This window comes from Dipodomys merriami, unplaced genomic scaffold (genome assembly GCF_024711535.1).
Source record: "Dipodomys merriami isolate MVZ:Mamm:240054 unplaced genomic scaffold, mDipMer1.0.p SCAF_13, whole genome shotgun sequence".
In the NCBI taxonomy this organism is placed as follows: Eukaryota; Metazoa; Chordata; class Mammalia; order Rodentia; family Heteromyidae; genus Dipodomys; species Dipodomys merriami.
This window is the reverse complement of record NW_027202604.1, coordinates 26,243,408-26,263,918: the sequence shown is the minus strand read 5'-3', so window position 1 is coordinate 26,263,918 and position 20,511 is coordinate 26,243,408. Positions and strand designations below refer to the sequence as shown.

General features: G+C 42.3%; 1 protein-coding gene across 7 annotated transcripts in view; it reads left to right on the top strand.

The window, feature by feature from the left end:
• Positions 1 to 20,511, top strand: part of Frmd4b (FERM domain containing 4B) — a 273,238-nt gene that overhangs the window by 197,928 nt on the left and 54,799 nt on the right. For all 7 annotated transcript variants that reach the window (XM_070018941.1, XM_070018940.1, XM_070018937.1 and 4 more), the window contains 2 exons: positions 8,080 to 8,136; positions 8,907 to 8,929. In XM_070018941.1, the coding sequence (XP_069875042.1) occupies positions 8,080 to 8,136; positions 8,907 to 8,929 (80 nt within the window). The remainder of the gene's footprint in view (positions 1 to 8,079; positions 8,137 to 8,906; positions 8,930 to 20,511) is intronic.

Genomic DNA, 20,511 nt, shown 5'->3' with positions numbered 1-20,511 from the left:
ACCTTCTTCTTCTTGATTTGATGGAGTTTACTGAAATACATACATTTCCCTAGCAACACACACACACACACACACACATACACACACATACACACACACACACACACACACATACACACACACACACACACACACCTTCTTCTTCTTGATTTGATGGAGTTTACTGAAATACATACATTTCCCTAAGATGAAAACTACTGAGGAGGACATCTGATCCAGGTGACGATGTCCTGAGTGCCCGAGGGACAGATGTACACTCGTCAGAAGGCAGCAAACTGTACACTGTGATCTGTTCATTTTCCTGTAGCTACCTAAAGGTTTGTTAATCCACTTATATAGTAAAACACAGTAACTGATGAAATCAGGGTTATTTTTAAGTGAGAAAAATCAAGTTGGAACAACCAATATAAAACGGGGCTCCTAGAAAGGAAAGCGCCAAGCCCGCAGACTGAAGTTCACCTTCTCTTATAGCCAAAGCCAAGGGGGCGCTGCCACCACCCACCCTAAGGTAAAAACAAAGCGCTCAGAAGGAACACAGTTGCTGCTGATGTGTAAACCCAGAGGCTTCCCCCTTGGGGCCCTTGAAAATGCTGCTATGTGGTATAAATAAACAATGTCCCCAATAGCACACTTAGAATTATTACAATAATGACTTCTCCCGGTTGTTACCTACATTGTTTCTTGATCTAATCCCGTGGAGTAATGCTAGAACATAGTTCAGACAAATGAAAAGCTTTATTACCTGGAACAAACCTTGTGGTTCACTTATGTAGGATTTTTTAATTATTCCAGTGTCATCCAAGAATAACACTTAGAAAGTACAGAGCAGTGGTTCTTAACTAGGGACAATTTGGGGCCCACACCCATCCCAGGGGACATTTGGCAATAAATATCAAGAGACATACTTGATTGTCACAGCGAGGGAGAGGCTACTATACTGGCATGTAATAAGTAACCCGAGACTCTGCCTAGCTTCCTTTGATACACAGGACGTTCACCTATAGCAAAGAATTATCTAATTCAGAATGTCCTGTGCTCTGAAGTTGAAAGTCCTGGTCTAGCAAAAATAATTGGGCACTGAAAATATCACACATAAAATACTACTTGGGACAACTAACTTGAAAGAAAAGGGGGGGGGATGATTGATTCATGTACTCAGGTGTAGTTGCTATGACCTGACTTGTAAAGGTGTAGTAATCGCTAGAAAATAGGAACTAGCACTGTTTGTAGACTGTTTCTATTGCCTACCAGGCATTACCTATAAAGTAATAGATCTTGAACAGTGGCATTCCCTCTCCCTTACCACTGCCCCCAGCCTGCCTGTTATAAAAAGCAGCTTGCTCTTCTCTGAAGTGGCAGATTCCTCCCCCCTGTACCTGTATCCTTGGGGAAGACCAGGGAATCTCCAGGAAGGTCCATATGCTCATTCATTTGTGGTCTTTGTGGCATCTGTTGGTTGCACTGTTCAATGGCTAAGTGATAAATCTATACAATCCTAAGCAGCGTCCACTTCATCAGTCCTGCCACTTAGGGAATTTTAACCAGACTGTGAAGTCTACTCCCACTCAGCAGTGGAAACAATTGACTAACCGTGAGAAAAAGGCTCTTTCTGTGGTCATTGATCCCCTCTGGGTCATATCTTCCCAACTTTGTCCTCAAAGAACATAGATGTTTCCTTTCCTAGTTCTAAGATGGAACAATTTGGGGGAGGGTCTTTGGACCAGCTTCCATCACTTGCCCCAAAAAAACCAAAAACAATGATTGTGTTTACGGTAGAATCAACTGAGGAAAGAAATCATTCTCCAAAGGATTATAATATTCTGTCCAGAACAAAAGGAAGGAGACTTGTCAGAAACACACACACACACACACACACAATAAATTATTCACTACTTAAGGAAGTAGGTCTATTTTTAAAATGAACTTTTTATTTAGAGATAATGTCAAATTTATGGAAGCGCGCTAAGAATAGTATCACAAATGCCAGTATATGTCTGTCAAACTTAACCTATCACTTTTTAACATTTTGTCACATTTACACTTCCTCCCTCCCTTCATATCTGGGATTTTTGCTTCTGAACACATGAGGGTAAGTTAAAGAAAGCCCCTAACTAATTCGCTGTACTTTGCCTAAAGTCAAGGAGATCCCTTGTGTAGCCATATTGCTATGATCCTATTCAGAAAATTTAACCCTGGATCCATGCTGTTGTTGCCTAATATCAGCTCAACGGCCCTGCCCTCTGGTCATGTCCCCTACCCCAGTCCAGATAACACATTGCATTCAGTCATGATGACCTTTTAATTGCCTTTCCTAGCACTCACTTCACCAACATTTTTGAAAAATATGAGACAGATGTTCCACAGAATATCCCTCAGTTTGGGTTTGTCTCGTCGTTCCTCCTGAGTAGAAAGAGTGATTTATTTTTCACAGGAATTCTATGCAGCAGTGTGCTGGAGACAGCCTGTATCAGTCTATCACAGCCAATTCTCACAGCAGCATATATATGTGAGTGTGTGTCTTCTTGGTGCCCACCATGGAAGGCACATAGTGCTGTGCCATCCAGTTACAGCCCTGGGCACTTTCTCATTATTTGGTTAAGATGGTACATGTCAGGTGAAGGGTGACCATGTTCCCCTTTATAATTGATAAGTCATTTATGGAGAGAGAGGTGTGTTTTGATTATGCAAGCATCTAACCCTGTTTCTAATCAGATTTTCACACCGTGGCTTTTATTTATTGAAAATTATTACTTAGGGTTGAGGAGGGGGCTTGTAGCTCAGTGGTAGGCTCTTGCCTGGCAGGCATGAAGCTCTCCGTTCATTTCCCAATGCCACAGAAAACAGCAACAATAAGAATATTGCCTGCATGAATTAGTACTGTGCTAGATGCAAATGGTAATTTTTACACTCCTCCCTGCCTTTCTTCCTCTCTTTCTCTTGCTCCTTTTCTTCCTTCCTTCTTTCCTTTCTTTTTTTTTCCTTCTTTCCTTCTTTCCTTCTTTCCTTCCTTTGTGTCGTTATAGGGTTGAATTCACAGCTGTCCCTTACCTCCTTCTCTCAGGGCTGATGTTCTAGCACTTGAGCCACAGCCCTACTTCTGGCTTCTTTCTTTCTTTCTTTCTTTCTTTCTTTCTTTCTTTCTTTCTTTCTTTCTTTCTTTCTTCCTTCCTTCCTTCCTTCCTTCCTTCCTTTCCTCCTCTTCCCCCTCTTCCTCCTCCTCCTCCTCTTCCTCCTCCTCCTCCTCCTCCTCCTCCTCCTCCTCCTCCTCCTCCTCCTCTTCTTCCTCCTCCTCCTCCTTTCTTTTTTTTTTTTGTGGTGATCAATTGTAGGTAAGAGTCTTGTGACCTTTCCTGGCTTCAAACTATATTCCTCAGATCTCAGCCTCCTAAGTAGCTTAGATTACAAGTATGAGCCACCAGCTGCTTTGTTTACACATTTCTTGTATTTTGTTGGTGTCTACAAGTTAATTTTTTTAATAAACTTAAATAGGGAGTGATAGATTCAAACCATACTGCCATCTCCCAATAGTCTATCAAGTAGTTCTAGAGATGAAGTGTCTGTAGCAGGTTGCCATCCATTGTTATCCTATATGGTAAGTTTCCATGGAGTCCTGGATCAATATAGCATGCGCAGGATGAGGCTCCAGGAATAATTCTCCCATTGCCCATGACAGTGTCTGTCTGTTGATGACATATTATCCCACTACCAGTGGAGGTGGCATTTTAGTCATTATTTTTCAGTCATTGCCTGCCTGGAAGATTCCGGGTGAGAGATGTGTACTGGAATCATAGAAGGTTATCTGTTCATCGGAGAGCAGGGAACAGGATGTGTGAACATGGCACATCTCATCTCCCCAGTGTAGACTACCAGCTATCCGTAAAGCAAGGGGGTCATATTGTTACACAGTTCCTTTCAGATCCTAGAACTTTATTTAGGTTCTTCTATTTGAGAATCAAAACCTAGAATTTCCCATGTTGTGAGAGTCCACTGAGCCAACTATGCAAGGACAGAAGAGAAATGAAGTGTGGGTGGAGCCTGTACTCACTGACCTAGTACGTGAATTCATAGTGCAGCTACATTAGCCATGAGGGTGTAGCACGGGGACTTGACACTGTTTCATGTTACCTTTGTGCATTCAGCCGCATCACCTGACTCACTTCTCTGGTTCTCTTTGTTTATCCCTAAGAGTCGTGGAAACCCACTGGCAGAGCTCGGGTTACCTTTCTCTTTGAGGAGATCCCTCCATCAAGAGTTAGCTTGCCCAGGACCTATAAGGTTACATCTGTTGCCATGGTTGGAAGTAAGAGAGAGAAAAAAAATCTTCTCTCCTGGGCAGTCTGTAGCTTCCAAAGAACATAGAAACTTCAAGCCTGAACTTCTAGATTTCTTTCTAAGGCTTAATTAAATATCAGCAAGTGAACTTGCAGACAAATAGTGTTATTCTTGGTTGAACTCGGTGAACCAGGCAGATACCATTGGCAACCTATATTAGAATTTAAATATGTGTTATTTTGGATTTCTTTTCTCTCCCCCTCTCTCTCCTTCTCTTTCTTTCCCTCTGTCTGTCTCTCTCTCCTCTCCTTCTGTCTCTCCCTCCGTCCCTCCCTCTCTCCCTTTTTCTCTCTCCATCTCTGTCTCTGTGGATGTGTCTCTCTGTTTCTGTCTCTGTCTCTGTCTCTCTCTCTCCCTTTCATGCCAATACTGGGGCTTGAACTCAGGGCCTGTGCACTGCCCATTAGACTTTTTGCCCAAAGCTGGCACTGTACCACTTGAGATACCACTCCACTTCCAGCTTTCTGGTAGTTAATTGGAAATAAGAGTCCCTCAAACTTTCCTGCCTGGGCTGGCTTTGAACCATGATCCTCAAATCTCAGACTCCTGACCAGCTAGGATGACAGGCATGAGCCACCAGTGCCCGGCTTCAAGAATATTTTTCAAAGGACTCATCTAAGGATCTGGTGAAGTCACTGGGTATGGAAAATATTGATAGTAACTTCCTATTTCTTCCACTCATCTTTCACTTTTCAACATCCTACCAAATACACTTTTTCTCTTCTCCAAGATGTTAAGACAAATTAACTTTGAGGTTTGGCCTATTTTCAAGCCTAGTGATGTTTTTGAGTTGCTCCTCCAGCCTCCCTCCACCCCTTCTTTTCTCCTAGTTTCTTTTTTGTTGAAATGTAAGGAATTTAACCTTCCTAAATTTTAATCTGCTCAACACCCCACCTCTCCTGTTGAATTACCCATGTCATCATCTGTTAGCAGGTTTCAGAAACCTACCTACCATCTCTTACTTGAAAGACAAAGGGCCATGGGCTTCCACAGCAACCTGACTTCACTTTGATTTTAATAATCTGTTTCTAGAGATTATAGATGAGCCTTGTATTGTAAGGCTTGGAAGTCTGTTAGCGTTAGAAAAACAACAACAACTTTGAAGTAGATCCTCTGATTCAGGGTTTGGAAGGGAGACCCTGTATGCTGGAGGATGAAGATAATTTGCTTTAGTGTTGTAATATAAGGGAAATAAGAATAAGTGTCACTGCTACTGTAACACTCAAATGGTTTGGTTTGGTTTCGTTGTATGCCTTTTCTAAGATTTGTTGATGTGTTTGTTAAGAATTCTAATAAAATCACTAGGAACCCAGAGAGAAAAGCTTAATCCTTTCAGAAATCCTTCCTTATTGAGGAAAACCATTTACGTAAAGCTACCTATGGTACACTTAACTTAAAACTTTGTAATCACTCCCCAGTGATTCACTTAGGATAAGTAGGAAATAGTCCAGTTTAGCTTCAATAGGTAGGAGGAACAAAGAATACCAGGGCAAGGAAGGTGCAGTACTAGGGCTTGAACTCAAGTCCTGGGCATTTTTTTTTTTTTGGGTCTGATCGTGGGGCCTGAACTCTGGGCCTGGGCGCTGTCCCTCAGCTCTTTAGCTCAAGGCTAGCTCTCTACCACTTGAGCCACAGCGCCACTTCCAGCTTTTTTCTTTTTGCTTATATGGTGCTGAGGAATCGAACCCAGGGCCTCATGCATGCAAGGCAAGTGCTCTACCACTGAGCCACCTTCCCAGCCTGGGCATTATTCTTTTTTTTTTTCTTTTTGCTTATATGGTGCTGAGGAATAGAACCCAGGGCCTCTGGCATGCAAGGCAAACGCTCTACCACTGAGCCACCTTCCCAGCCCCTGGGCATTATTCTTGAACTTTTTTTTTTTTTTTTTTTTTTTTTTTTTTGCTTAAGGCTGATGTTCTATCACTTGAATCACAGTTCTACTTCTTAATTTTTGCTGCTTCATTGGAGATAATAGAGTTTCCTGAACTTTCCTGCCTGTGCTGGCTTCGGACATAGATCCTCAGATCTCAACCTCCTCAGTAGCTAGGAATATAGGTGTGAATCACCAGTTCCTGGCTATTATGCACTTTCAAGTCCTAGGTATGCTGTACTCAGTCAAGGAAAGACTCCTGTGGGATCATTTCTGCATGTGTTAATGCTTGCCTAGTATGCATAAAGCCCTGGATTCAATTCCTCAGAAAAAGCCAGAAGTGGACTGGGAAGGTAGCTCAGTGGTAGAGCGCTTGCCTTGCATGCCTGAGGCCCTGGGTTCGATTCCTCAGCACCACATAAGCAAAAAGAAAAAAGCTGGAAGTGGCGCTGTGGCTCAAGTGGTAGAGCACTAGCCTTGAGCTAAAGAGCTGAGGGACAGCACCCAGGCCCAGAGTTCAGACCCCACAACCGGACCCCCCCCCCAAAAAAAAAAAAAGAAAAAGCCAGAAGTAGCACTGTGGCTCAAGTGGTAGAGTGCTAGCCTTGAGCAAAAAGAAGCTCAGGGACACTGCCCAGGCCCTGAGTTTAAGTTCCAGGACTGGCAAAAAAAAAAAAAAAAAAAAAAAGAGAAAGAGAAAAAACTTCTTTAGCAACTCACTATTTGTAATCTTATAGGAGTAGTAACAGTATTTACATATGTCACCATATTTAATGGTACAAAGGTGGGTAGGTTATTGATAGAGGAAATATCCTTACACACCTACCTACACATCCCTTCTAGACTATTGAAATCTTCTTTCTTAACTGAGGCCCAGAACTCCAATTTTAATTTGGTATCTTTTTTTTTTTTGGTCGGTCCTGGAGCTTGAACTCTGGGCCTGGGTGCTGTCCCTCAGCTCTTCAGCTCAAGGCTAGCACTCTACCACTTGAGCCACAGCGCCTGCTTCCGGCTTTTTCTGTTTATGTGGTGCTGAGGAATCAAACCCAGGACCTTATGCATGCGAGGCAAGCACTCTACCACTGAGCCACCTTCCCAGCCCTTAATTTGGGATCTCGAAGGATTAAAAAGATAAGATGATGAAAATATGACAAGAGTTTATCACACCTCAGTGTAAAGGCCTTAGAACTTCAGTCTGCTAAGCGTTTATTGTGACTCACTTTTAAGGCCTCCCATTTGATCTAGAATGAAAAAATATTAATTCACTAGCGTGTCATTGACACAGAAGGGAATTTATGCGTTAATAATATTTGTATTGTGTACATCCTAAAACAACTATGCTGTGACACAGAGGGAAAAAAATCACAAGAAACCCACACAAACAAATCTAGGAAAATCTGCCTAGCTTAAAAAAATGAATTTCCAGAGATAAAAGATTATTCATGTTGAAGTTGTCAGAATTTTCAGCTTCAAAGTCATTGTGTTTCCCATGTACTATTCTCTAAACAAAATTCTCCACAGCTAACAGCTAACATCACACACACACACACACACACACACACACACACACACACACACACACACACACACACACACACACACACACACACACACACACACACACACACACACACACACACACACACACACACACACACACACACACACACACACACACACACACACAGTGCCATTTCCCCCAGTCCTTACAACAAGTCTAGTCTCTCTGAACACCCCTCTCTCCTCTGCAGTGGTATGGTCTGCATTTGATCTTAACCTGGAGGTGCCAAGCTGTGATAGCTTCCCCAACTCGATAGCCATTTGGTACAGTCTAGGGCAGCCCTGCATTCAGTGATATTTTTCTTTCCCACCAACAGGGACAGATCGAAGTGGACAGCGAAACCATCTTCAAGTTAGCAGCACTCATTTTACAGGTAAGAATGGACCCGATGGCTCTGACTAGCCCTTTCAATATTTCTTGGTTTTTGCTAACTGCCTGCAACTCTGAAACTTTTGTGTGGACCAGCGTCTGGTAGATTAAAAAAATAAAACAGTTACAGTTGCTTGCCAGTGGAAAAATGTGAGCCACTGAATTCTGTTTTAAAGTCATCTGCAGGAGCTATAAGGTGTGATATTCTGTTTCTCAAAGAAAAATGAAATTTAGACTGCTCCAAGTGAAAAGAAGTCATACTGTATTTGGAGGGACTGCTCTAAGTTACTTGAATTTGGAAGGCAGCAGTTGTTAGAACAGCTGTAATTTTCATTTAAATTTAGTAACTTTTGTGTACATTTTCTTGAGGGTGTACAAAAAAAAGCCCTTTAATTTTGAAAAGCACTAGTAGTGGAAAAGCAAAGTCTATTTCTGTACTGGTTTAAAAAGTAAAGAGAAAACAAATAGTATATGTTGATTTACTTGTGTCATCATTTCAAAGGTCTCTACCCAGCCAAAAGAAAGAACGAAAGAAAAAAGAAAAGTGGCCCTTGCAAGGAAAATCATTCATCTTGTGATTTTAGAAATGTAAAGATTTTAGAAATGTATGTCTTTATTTGTATCTGTGAATGGATACTAATATTTTCTCATCAATGTGATAACCACATTTTTTTCCATACAAAACTATGAGAAGAAAATAGCCAAGAATGCATATAATTGATTTAGCTTAGCATAAATGCATAGTAATCATCTGTCTTTTTTTTTTAATTTCAGGAAGCTAAAGGAGATTATACCAGGTAACAATTCCTTTTCTGATATTATTATGCAAAATAACCTTCTCTCCAAGTATGTGTTATTTTAAATAACAATAGATGCAAAAATCAAAAGAAAGTTGATCCTCAGCCTGGGGATTCAGATCCCTTCCCTCTTCAAATAGAGACCTATTCTGTGGGTGAATGACTCTCAGAATGAACCTTCCTTACAATTCTTCAAACCAGAATGACAGTGAATTCTAATCAGAAGCCTTTCCTGTCATGTTAGTGAGGTGAAGAAATAAAAGGCTCGGCCTTAGCTTGTGTTGATTTGTAGAAAACTTAGAATGATCCTGTGTCTGCAGTTATAACGGATGCACAAAAAAAAAAAAAAAGATTAAATCCATCAGCTGCTTAGTTAAGGGATTAATAGGGGCTTGCTTTTGCAGCTGCCCGGAGGGCAGCACCCTTCCTGCATTTGACCTAACAGTTGTATTGTCTCTGTTCAGATACTTACGGCTTCCAACTAACTGCTTTACCGGCCATATCATTGAGTGTTTATGTGTGAATTCTTTCCCTGTAATGCACTAGTTGTAGGTGCTGAAGTAGAAATAGTTAAAGGTGGAGGGGTAGTCTCTGATTAGAACCAGCACACAAGTCAATGAGCCATTGCAGTCCTGGCCTCCAGCATGTTAATGTTCGACTCCTGTTAACTGTTACACCCGGAGATGATTTCCACATCACCTAGTTAGTACTCATTCCCAGCCAAGTCTCTGAATAAAGTGTTTCTTAACAAACCTGATAATGATGCCCTCTAGCTTGACAGCTTCCAGACTCTGAGTAGCACTGATCTTTGGAGGCGCCAAATAAATCTGTGACCCTCAGATCTCAGCCTCCTGAGTAACTAGGATTACAGCTGTGAGCCACTAGCACCAGCTCTCCAATTTTTGTAAGTTAGTGTCAATTAAGTTCATCTTGACAGGTGATCATAATGAAACTAAGAAGGAGGTTTCATCTTCACATGTCCATATATACAAACAACATACCTTGGTCAGAAATCTTTTTATTTGGAAAGAAAATGGGAATATGGATTCTATTTTATAAAACAGGAAAAAAATGTTATCTGATCCTAGAATTGGAAATTAAGCCAATGAAAATATTTCAAAGAAAGAAAAAGAGAGAAAGGAAAGGAAGAAAAGTGGCAAGGTGAGAAAGAATGAATTAGTTTCTAGATCACAACTGAGCACAGTCACCTTTGCTGGATCTTTTGGGAATCTAAGACATGCAAGGAACACTTCACGTATGGTGTGACTCTAATGTCACTTAGTAAATGACCTCACTTGTGAATGAGGTCTGAGGGCTCAAGGGCTCTTAAAATATGAGGATTTCTAACCTTCCTTTCCCTATTTTGTCAAGGTCAAGCAGGTGACAACCTAACCCTCTATCTCTTCATCATAAACTGTCCCTACCTCCCCCGAGGACTGTGGGAAGAATTAAATGTATAAACATTCCCCTGGGCGGTATCTGGTATCTGGTATCTGGTTTGTAGTAAGCTCTGATTGCACCTAGCCTATTACCATTAATTTAGCATCATTACATTCCTGAACATCATTTCCAAAATCTGGCTGGTCTCTTGGCTACCCCTCAATGTTCAGACTAAGATGGGTAGGAAGAAGAAAGACTAGAAAGAGAAAGGCTGATTTCACCAGACCTTCTGCCTCCGGCAGAAGGTGGCTTTTGGAGGAACCTTTCTTGAGTGATCCAGACCTTTCTAGTTGTAGCCTTAGGACTTCAAGCTAGTGAGAGACCTCTGTCCCAGCCTAATCTAGTCTCATTCCTGAACTTCTTCTGGTTTCTGGTACCTCAGGGATCTCTAGGCTGAAGAAGTGTCACACACTGTGTTGAAATTGTCCAGCTTCACTGAATGGTAGAAAGAACATGGGACTGGGTATTACACAAACCAGCAGCATCACCCAGGACAAGACATTTAGCTTGTCTGGCCTCCAGTTGCCAATCTATTAATTGGGGTTAAAATCACAATGAGGACTTTGCAGCATGATTTTGAGGAGGTTAGTGATATGGAAGGATTTGGGAATAAATTATTATTTTAAAACATGAATGAAATTTTGATTCAGTGCTATGTATTCCCTCTTTCCACCTGATCTCCTGCCCTGAATGAAGCAGATACATTTTTCCTCAAAATTATGTTATGAAACTAATTAAAGAAAATCAGGCAGAATAAAGTAAGGACTGGTTAGTGATATACTGGTTAGAAGACACATTGGAAGTGCCTAGCCTCATTGGAATTCCAAGTCTAGAACAAATTACAACTCTCCAAGTCTCAGGTTCTATTTAATAGAACACATGAGGAGTAACAGTACTAATAATGGCCAGTATATACTCTGTATCATAGGACTGCTGTGAGGCTTAAGTGCATTACTATTTGTAGTGTTCAGAACAGATCCTTTGGCTGTACCTGAAATATCCCATCAAACTTAGTGACACGACTCATCATCATTCATGTCTTCTCACAAATAGAAGTTGCTGTCCCCACATTTTATTTTTATTTTATTTTATTTTTGCTAATGTTGTGGTGAATTTACTTGCATTTTGGGGACTGTCATTATTGATGATTATTTCCTTAAGTGCAGTTCTCAAGAGAGAAAGAAAACACATTTCTTTTAATTATTTGTGTGCTAGTACTAGGGATTGAATTTAGGGCCTGTGCACTTTTATTTTTCTCAAGATAGGTGCTCTACCACTTGAGTCATGGCTCCATTTTCAGCTGTTTTGGAGATTAATTGGAGATAACAGTCTTATAGACTTCAAGTTTGAGCTGGCTTTGAGCTTAATCCTCAGATCTCAGCCACCTAGTTGCTGGGATGACAGTTGTGAACCAGTCAAAAAAAAAAACACCAAAAAATTCTTGAAGAGACAAAGAAGTGGAATGAAATGTAGGTAGTCTTGATTACACTACATTTAAATTATAGATTGCTGTCATATCCAATAAGAATCTCCTGAAGCCTGAGTTATGGCAGCACCTCTCCAGAGACAGAGGAGGCAAAGATGCATACTGTATGCAAACGTGACCTTCCTTTCTGGAACCTGCATTCTTCTAGTCCTGGCTACTAAAACAGCAATTCCTAATTGGACTCTATGTTGGTTTATACGTGGGGCTGCAGCTCTTAGCTTTAACTACAACGTCACTGAATTTTCTCATGGAGGCATAAACATCACCAAAATACATCTCCAAACATCTTAGACCAAGTATATCCCCAAACATCTTAGTTTTTGCAGCTCAAACAGTGATTAAACTTCTAATTCTTGGAGCATACCTGGTTCCACGCCTGAGTTCCCACTCCCATTCTCTTCCTTCTTTCCTCCCTCCTTCCCTCCCTCCCTTTCTCCCTCCCTCCCTCTGTGCTTTTCCAGCCTCAGCCTCTACGGGAATGCTTAGAGAGCCGGGATTCCAGGCACACAGCACCACACCCAGCTTTCCCTCTTTTTTCAAATTTAACATATCCAAAGCTCCAGTCACTCAGCAATTTCCAGACTGCCCTACCACCTCCGGTGCTGCCTCCCTTCATTTACATCACTGTGCCGTCTCGCACCCTCTCCGTAGATTTCCCCTCCGACCCCTTTTCTGGCTGGCACCCAGCTCCCGGCTCTCCTTTTCTTTTCCCTGGAGCCTGGTTTTCTCAGCCCCCATTCTCCAGCTGACTGTGAGAGTAAGTGTGCGCATATTGCTTACGCTAGCCACCAAGTGTTTACATTATCTAAAACATCAGTGCCCAGATCCCATTCAATCCTACCACAATAGCTTTCCTCCCCATTTAACCAAGTATTAGCAGTGAAGGTCAGGCCCCTAGGGATTAGGCCCCACAGCCCAGATCTCAGTTCTGACGCTATTGTCCTAAGCCACCGCCGCTGCCGGCACATAACCACCAGCCCCCTTCCTGAGGCTCAGCCGATCGTAATCTTTACTTCTGAAACCTGGTACCGTTTCACACTACACAGACACCTACTGCTCCTCCACACCCCATGCTGGCAGTTTGACTTGCCCCCTGGCCTGTCCTGGCTGGCTCTCTTTTACCCCACCACATCACATCCTATACGATTTTACCTTCATGGTTTTGCTCAAACTCTTCTTCCAAGAATGCAGTTCAAATCAGCAGCAACTCCTCCCCTCCCCACCCCTCACCCACCCCTTGGCACTTGGCCATACTTCCTTCAGTCTTTTCAAGTTAGCATCCTAACTAGTAGGGAGCCCTGCACTCTGGAACTTAATTAAAATCATGGAATGGGGACTTCCATTTTCTTTACATCGCTGAGAGTCTGCATTTCCAAGCCAGCTCTTGCTCTGCAAAAGACAACGAGCTACTCTGGTGACACAACTCTGGCACTGGGAGAGAATTCCTGCAAGCTGACCCAGTAGACTTTATCACTGAGCCGCCAGCCGCTCCGCGGGTCTGTAAAAGCAAGGGGGCTTTATTTAGTTTTGTGTCTAAGATCTTGAATGCTGCAGGTTACGAAAGTAACCTGTGTGATTAGGGTGTTAAGAAAAACTAAATGAGCGAGTCCAATTTTCACTCTGGTCAGAATGAGACTGGGAACGCCCACCTTCCAATGGGAAGGAAGCAGTCTCACTTTACAGCTGTGCTATAAAACCACAGCTATTCCCATGGGAAAGGAACGTCTTTGGTCCCCAAGAGTAATTAATGGAGAAGAAAAATCAGAGACTTGCAAGAAATGAACCCCCACCTTCGTTTTTGTACCTCTAGACTACTTACCAGCTTTTGAGTATAATTCCATTTACGTGACCTTTAAAGTCAGTTACAACAGGAAAACATCATCTCCAAGGGCAGGGCAGGCACTGTACTTGAATCACCTAGGAAATAATAGTGAGGAAGGAAGTTTAACTTGCTTGGGTTCAAATCCAGGCCTAGCCACTTGATAGATAACTACAGGTAACTTACCCTCTCTGGAATTCAGTTTGCCTCAATTAAAATCACATTGTTAATTAACATTATATAATATATATTTATACTTATTTATATACTGCTGGTAGTGAGGCTTGAACTCTGGGCCTGGGTGCTATCCCTGAGCCTCTTTGTTCTCAAGGCTAGTGCTCTACCACTCGAGCCACTGTGCCACTTCCTTTTTCTGAGTAGTTTTTTTTGAGATAAGAGTCTCAGGGATTTTCATGCCCAGGCTGGCTTTGAACTGCAATCCTCAGATCTCAGTCTGGGATTTACAGGCATGAGCAACCAGTTCCCGACTTTAACACTGTATTTTAATAGCAGCATTGTTGTTGCTGCTGTTATCAGTACCTTTAACCCTCACAGAAACCTTGTGAGGATAGGAACAAATAAGTTCCCATTTTACAGGTAGAAACACTCTGCTGCATACCTGTTGCATGACTGGAGTGTGGCCTACATGGGCACAAAGTTTATGTACTTTACCACTGCTCAGAGCAAACCTTGTATTGCAAAAGAAACACACATTTGTAAGAATCATTCCCTTCCTTACTGGCAAAATAAAGACAGAAATTGAACATTTACGACTATTTTCAGGACAGGACTCCAATGAGTCAACAAAAGTTATTTTGTTGGTGGTTGTGGGGCTTGAACTCAGGGCCTAGGCACAGTCCCTGAGCTCTTTCACTCAAGGCTAGCACTCTACCACTTAGAGCTACAGTGCCACTTCCGGTTTTTAAGTGGATAATTGGAGATAAGAATCTCACAGACGCCGGGCGCTGGTGGCTCACGCCTGTAATCCTAGCTACTCAGGAGGCTGAGATCTGAGGATCGCGGTTCAAAGCCAGCCCTGGCAAGAAAGACCGTGAGACTCCTATCTCCAATAAACCACCAGAAAACGGGAAGTGGCGCTGTAGCTCAAGTGGTAGAGCGCTCGCCTTGAGCTGAAGAGCTGAGGGACAGCGCCCAGGCCCAGAGTTCAAGCCCCACAACCGACAAAAAAAAAAAAAGAATCTCACAGACTTTCCTGCTTGATTGGCTCTGAACGGTGATCCTCTGACCTCAGCCTCCTGAGTCACAAGGATTACAGGTGTGAGCTACTATGCCTGGCAACAAAACCCTTGTGTGAGCAAAACAACCAACCAACTCCCAGTGGGGAAATGATGTTCTCTCTAATATTTGGTTAAAACTTAGACAAAAAAAAAAAATCTCTACATTTTCTTCTCTAAACTTTCAGTCTGCTCATTTACACAGTGAAATTTTCAGGATGGGACCTGCTGGCAGCGTTTTCCATACTTCTTTCTTCCTGATGTCTAAGCATCTTGCTGGCCTAGTGTCCTGGGGACTTCCTTTATAACCTGAGCCTTACTTTTCACAGCTACATGAAAGCAAAAAACTACATGTAGCTCACAGGGGCTCTCTCTCTCTTGACCTATTTGGGTGCTCTAGGTGCTTCTCCCCTGGAATGGCCCAGGCCACAGCACTCCTGACTGCGTGGTGGGACTGGACTGGAGCTCAGCCTCTTTGTCCTAGTCCCACAGTGGCTGGCTAGGCCTTTGGCTTGTACAGCATTTGGTACAAATAGAAGCAGGACCTGGACTCCTTGCACTTCTCAGATGCCTCCAGAATCACTTAGAGCTCAGAGATGACGTGGGGTAAAGAATGCCACACTCCCTCCCTCATAAGCATTTCAGTGCATGCTGGTGTGTTCTAGAAGCACTGAGTGATAACACAACACATAACATAATCCAGTGTGTTAGCTGCATTCAGGTGGCTAATACGCTTAATCCAGGTTTTGTGGGGTCAGGAAGGACACACTGAGTTGCACATGCAGGAAGAGTACCTGGAGAATTCAAGTGGGGCCATAAGTAAGTTTTACTTTTCTAATAAGAATTTTTCGGGGCTGGGAAGATGGCTCAGTGGTAGAGCGCTTGCCTTGCATGCCTGAGGCCCTGGGTTCGATTCCTCAGCACCACATAAGCAAAATGAAAAAAAGCCGGAAGTGGTGCTGTGGCTCAAGTGGTAGAGCGCTAGCCTTGAGCTGAAGAGCTGAGGGGACAGTGCCCAGGCCCAGAGTTCAGGCCCCACAACCGGACCCCCCCCCCAAAAAAAAAAGAATTTTTCAGGCTGGGAAGGTGGCTCAGTGGTAGAGCGCTTGCCTTGCATGCCTGAGGCCCTGGGTTTGATTCCTCAGCACTACATAAGAAAAAAGAAAAAAAGCCGGAAGTGGCGCTGTGGCTCAAGTGGTAGAGCGCTAGCCTTGAGCTGAAGAGCTGAGGGACAGCGCCCAGGCCCAGAGTTCAGGCCCCACGACCAGACCTCCCCCCCCCCCCCCAGAAAAAAAAAAAAAAGAATTTTTCTAGGAGAGGAAGAGAGGTAACTTTCCATTCTTTGGCAGGAAAACATGTGCTCATTTTCTAACTCTAAAGTTGAGTAACATGAAATGTTTTAATTGTGTTAAAGTGCGTGCACACACACACACATATATATAGTATATATACTATATATAGTATATATACACAGAATATATTATATATGAAATAAAATGACAATTGCTTCCTTTTGTTGTTTTTTGGTTGGTCATGGGGCTTGAACTCAGGTCCTGGGCACTGTCCCTGAGGTCTTTTGCTCAAGGCCAGCACTCTACCATTTTGAGCTACAACTCCACTTCTAGTTTTCTGGTGGTTAATTAGAGATAAGACTTCTACTGACTTTCCTGCCCAGTCTGGCTTTGAACCATGATTCTCAGATCTCAGCCTCCTGCATAGCTAGGATCACAGGCGTGAACCACCAGTGCCCAGCCCATTGATTCCATTTTTAAGAATATAGGTCTATAATTATTGTACTTTGTCATGCAACTAATCACCATTTAACATTTTGTAAAACAAAAACTCACTAAGTCCATATCTTTTAAAAGTTCTCCACTCTCTTGCTGGAGTACTTAGCAACCATCAATTTACATTTGATGAGGTAAAATATTTTTATGTTCAATATTTATGGATTTTCACATTCACCACTTCCTAGCCAAGATCGTTCTTACAGATAGTATTTCTTCTACCAGATATTAAAAGAGTTGAAGCTTCAAAGGAGAATATGATCTGAGTCTTCAACAAGCTGGCTAGCGTTTAGGAAAAATCTCTCCTCACATTTTCATCCTGCTTTGACAGTCTTTCAAGTTCAAAAAAAGTTTGACAGTTGATCTCCATCAAGCATGCAGATCTCTGAGTCATTTGTTCCCCATGAAAAAAATTGGCTATGAACAGAAATGCAATGACAGAGACATTGTAGCTGGGGACACTGAACTTTCTAGAACATTAGAATTCCTGCTTCTGGACTGAAGTTTAATACAGGCTGAGAGAGGAACTGCATAGATTGGTCATGACATTGAAAGAGGCAATGTTAGGACTCTTCTTCCACTCGTTACCATAGACTCTGAGATTCTGTCAAGCCAATTCTGAAACTGCTTATCGCATGGTAGCAAATCAAAATATAGGCTGCTGAGGTATGAGGATATCCTAAATATTGATTCCAGCAAACTCTGGCCTCGATCAGCCACGGGGACTTGTTCTCAGCGGCCATCATCCCCCAGGAGCCTGCGTCAAGACCAGGAGGAATCTAGGGTTGGATGTGCTGTGATAGGAAAGGGTGGCGCACATTTGCTGAACATAAGCATGTGTCTTCATAATTCTATTCCCAAGAATCCCATCAGACATGTCACTCTTCCTACTTTTACAGTGTGCAAGTCAAGCTCATAAAAGTTAGGTTAGCCAAGACTGCAAAACTAGGAACAGAGAAGTGAGAACTAAATTCATTCTAAATCTCAAACCTTGACTATTGCACATCACAGGTCTGTGCTGGTAGGTTACCTTTTGATTTTTCACAGTATGTTCTGGCCCTCTGTGTACCAGCCTCTGGTAGAATGATGGGCCAATAGGAACTTGAATTCTTTCCTTCCTTCCTTCCTTCCTTCCTTCCTTCCTTCCTTCCTTCCTTCCTTCCTTCCTTCCTTCCTTCCTTCCTTCCTCCTGTATATACATACAGGAAGTATATATGTATGTGTGTACGTATGTACCTCAGATTGATACTAGGACAAAATGACCTTCTGTAAATTATGTAAGTGCAATGCTGAACACTTGTTAAACACAACAGGTGCCCACAATGATCATTTTTTGAAGCTAAAAAGATTTTGTGCTCGCCTATGAATTGAGAAGTCCTGAGGAGCTGGGGACTAGAGGCAGCCCAGGAATGCATGCTCATCCTGAACCTACTCCCCTGAAAGAACTTCTGTGTAAAGCTGAAAGGGAAGCCCTGACTTCCCAGAAGTAGTAGGGGAAGTCACTTTAGCTAGCCAGACAAGAAGGGCTTATTTCCAGTTCTCTCTTTTGCTCTCTGTAAATAACTAGAACTTGACTTGGCTTCAGTTGTGAACAAGAAGTGTTTAAATTCCACGACTGGAACAATGTGCAGTTTTAGGAATGGAAGAAGAGGAAGATGTAGCTCTAGCTGTTCATCTTCCCACCTCACCCCTTCACCCTACCTTCCCCCACCATTTCTCCCAGAATTCCCCCTTTCCTCTTCCTGCTGGCCTTGTAGACCTCTCACTAGCTACCACCAGGCCTTGGTAAGTCTTCAGACATGGCCGAGTGTCACAGATGGCCAATCTCTGTGAATTCAGGCATTGGAATGTCCTCCTTGGCCAGTTACAGCTGCTCTTGTTAACTTTTTGTCTGGACAGGTGGCAGGTGAAGAGAGCATCTCATTTTAGCTATTAAGAAATTAGCTCTCTACAAGCAGTTTGGCTGTACAGTTGGCAATTGTCAGGAGTTGATACACCCGTAAGTCTCAGGCCTCTTGCTTTTGCCCAAGATCAATGGCAAATGAAAATGCCCATTTGTTTCTTGTCTGCACCCTATCACAGGCTTGGTATCCCAGCACAGTAGTGGAGACAGCTCAGAGGGTAGAAATCTTAGCAGGAATTTTTTTGGGTTTTGTTCCTTTGTTTTGTTGTGACCAGAGGTCGGGCATCAGGAATGCCTTTTGTGATTCAAAGATCCTGTGTTGAGCTTCTTCTTTTTTATTATTATTATTTTTATTGTAAAAAATACTGTACAGAGGGGTTACAGTTACAGGAGTAAGACAATGAGTACATTTCCTGTTCAGCATTGTTACTTCCTCCTTCGTTTTTCCCCTACCATCCCTTCCCTCCCCACCTCCCCAACTCCTCTCCTGCCTCCCCTCCCAGCCTCCTCTCCCCTCCCCTCCCAGGTTGTAAAGTTTGTTTTCAACATAGTGTCTTCTACATCTCATTGTTACAATGGGTCAACGTGTATACTTATTTCAGCATTTTGTTATTTCCCTTCCCCTCCTCAAATTAAAAAAAAAAATGTTCATACAAGATATAGGGCACTGGAATCAAATACAGTGAAAATGGGTTATACCGTGGGGGATGAACATGGAAAAGAAACAACAAAAAAAAAATCACATAGTACATTATAAAAACATTAAAAACAATAGCAAAAAAGAAAAAAAAACCCACTTATGTTCCTATCTTGGAACTTAATATCTTCTTATATTGTCATATGTACGTAGCTTTTGACCTTTTCTGCTTGTCCTGGACATATACTAGTTATTGCAAATAAGGGAAACCATGGGGCTTATGTTTCTTTGGGCCTGGCTTACTTAATATAATTTTTTCTAAGTCTTTCCATTTCCTAACAAATGGGGCACTGTGATTCTTTCTGATGGAGGCATAGAATTCCATTGTGTGTGTGTGTGTGTGTGTGTGTGTGTGTGTGTGTGTGTGTGTGTGTGTGTGTGTGTGTGTGTGTGTGTGTGTGTGTGTGTGTGTGTGTGTGTGTGTGTGTGTGTGTGTGTGTATGTCACATTTTCTTGATCCATTCATCTACTGGGGGGGCATCTGTGTTGAGCTTCTTGTAGGAAGTAGTTTGGTCTCTGTTTATTCTGCTTAAAGCAATTGGGTATGCTTGCTATTGTTGCTCATTTTAAAACATTTTTAAAAAATTGTTTTTTCAAAATTATCATTTTAGTAGGTATCCAAAGAGATTTCAATTTAACATGTCAATTTGACAGCAACGAGTACAATGCATCTTGATTAATGTCACCCTTCCATCATCCTTTCCCACCTCTCCCAACCCCACTCATACTCTCAATTTACCTGCTTCCACTTTCACATATTAAAATGTTCTTTAAACTAAATTTGATATATATATATATATTATTCATTTTATTTTATTTTTTCACTACTGGAAGATGGCAATAGACCACAGGTTTGGTTGGTTTGGTTTGGTTTGGTTCAAGAAATACTGAGTGATACTTGTTGTCTCCGTTCACATCCTTTAGGCAGCTAATCCAGTTTGGGTTAATCCAGTTTAATCTGAAAGGCAGATGGTCACCACCCAAAAAGCCTACGTATTCTGGTGGAATTAATTATAGTGCACCAGAATTATGGCTTCTGAAGCCTCCAGTGGAACTGGCCTCTCTTCACCTTGCTCCCTCTGTTCCTTCCTTGTCTTCTGTTCCTTATTTGCAGAGAGCCATGGACCAAAGGGACAAAGTATCTAAAGCATAGACTTGGAATCAGGTTGGCTACTTCCTGCTGTGGGGTTTAAATCTTGGTTTTCATATCTGTGA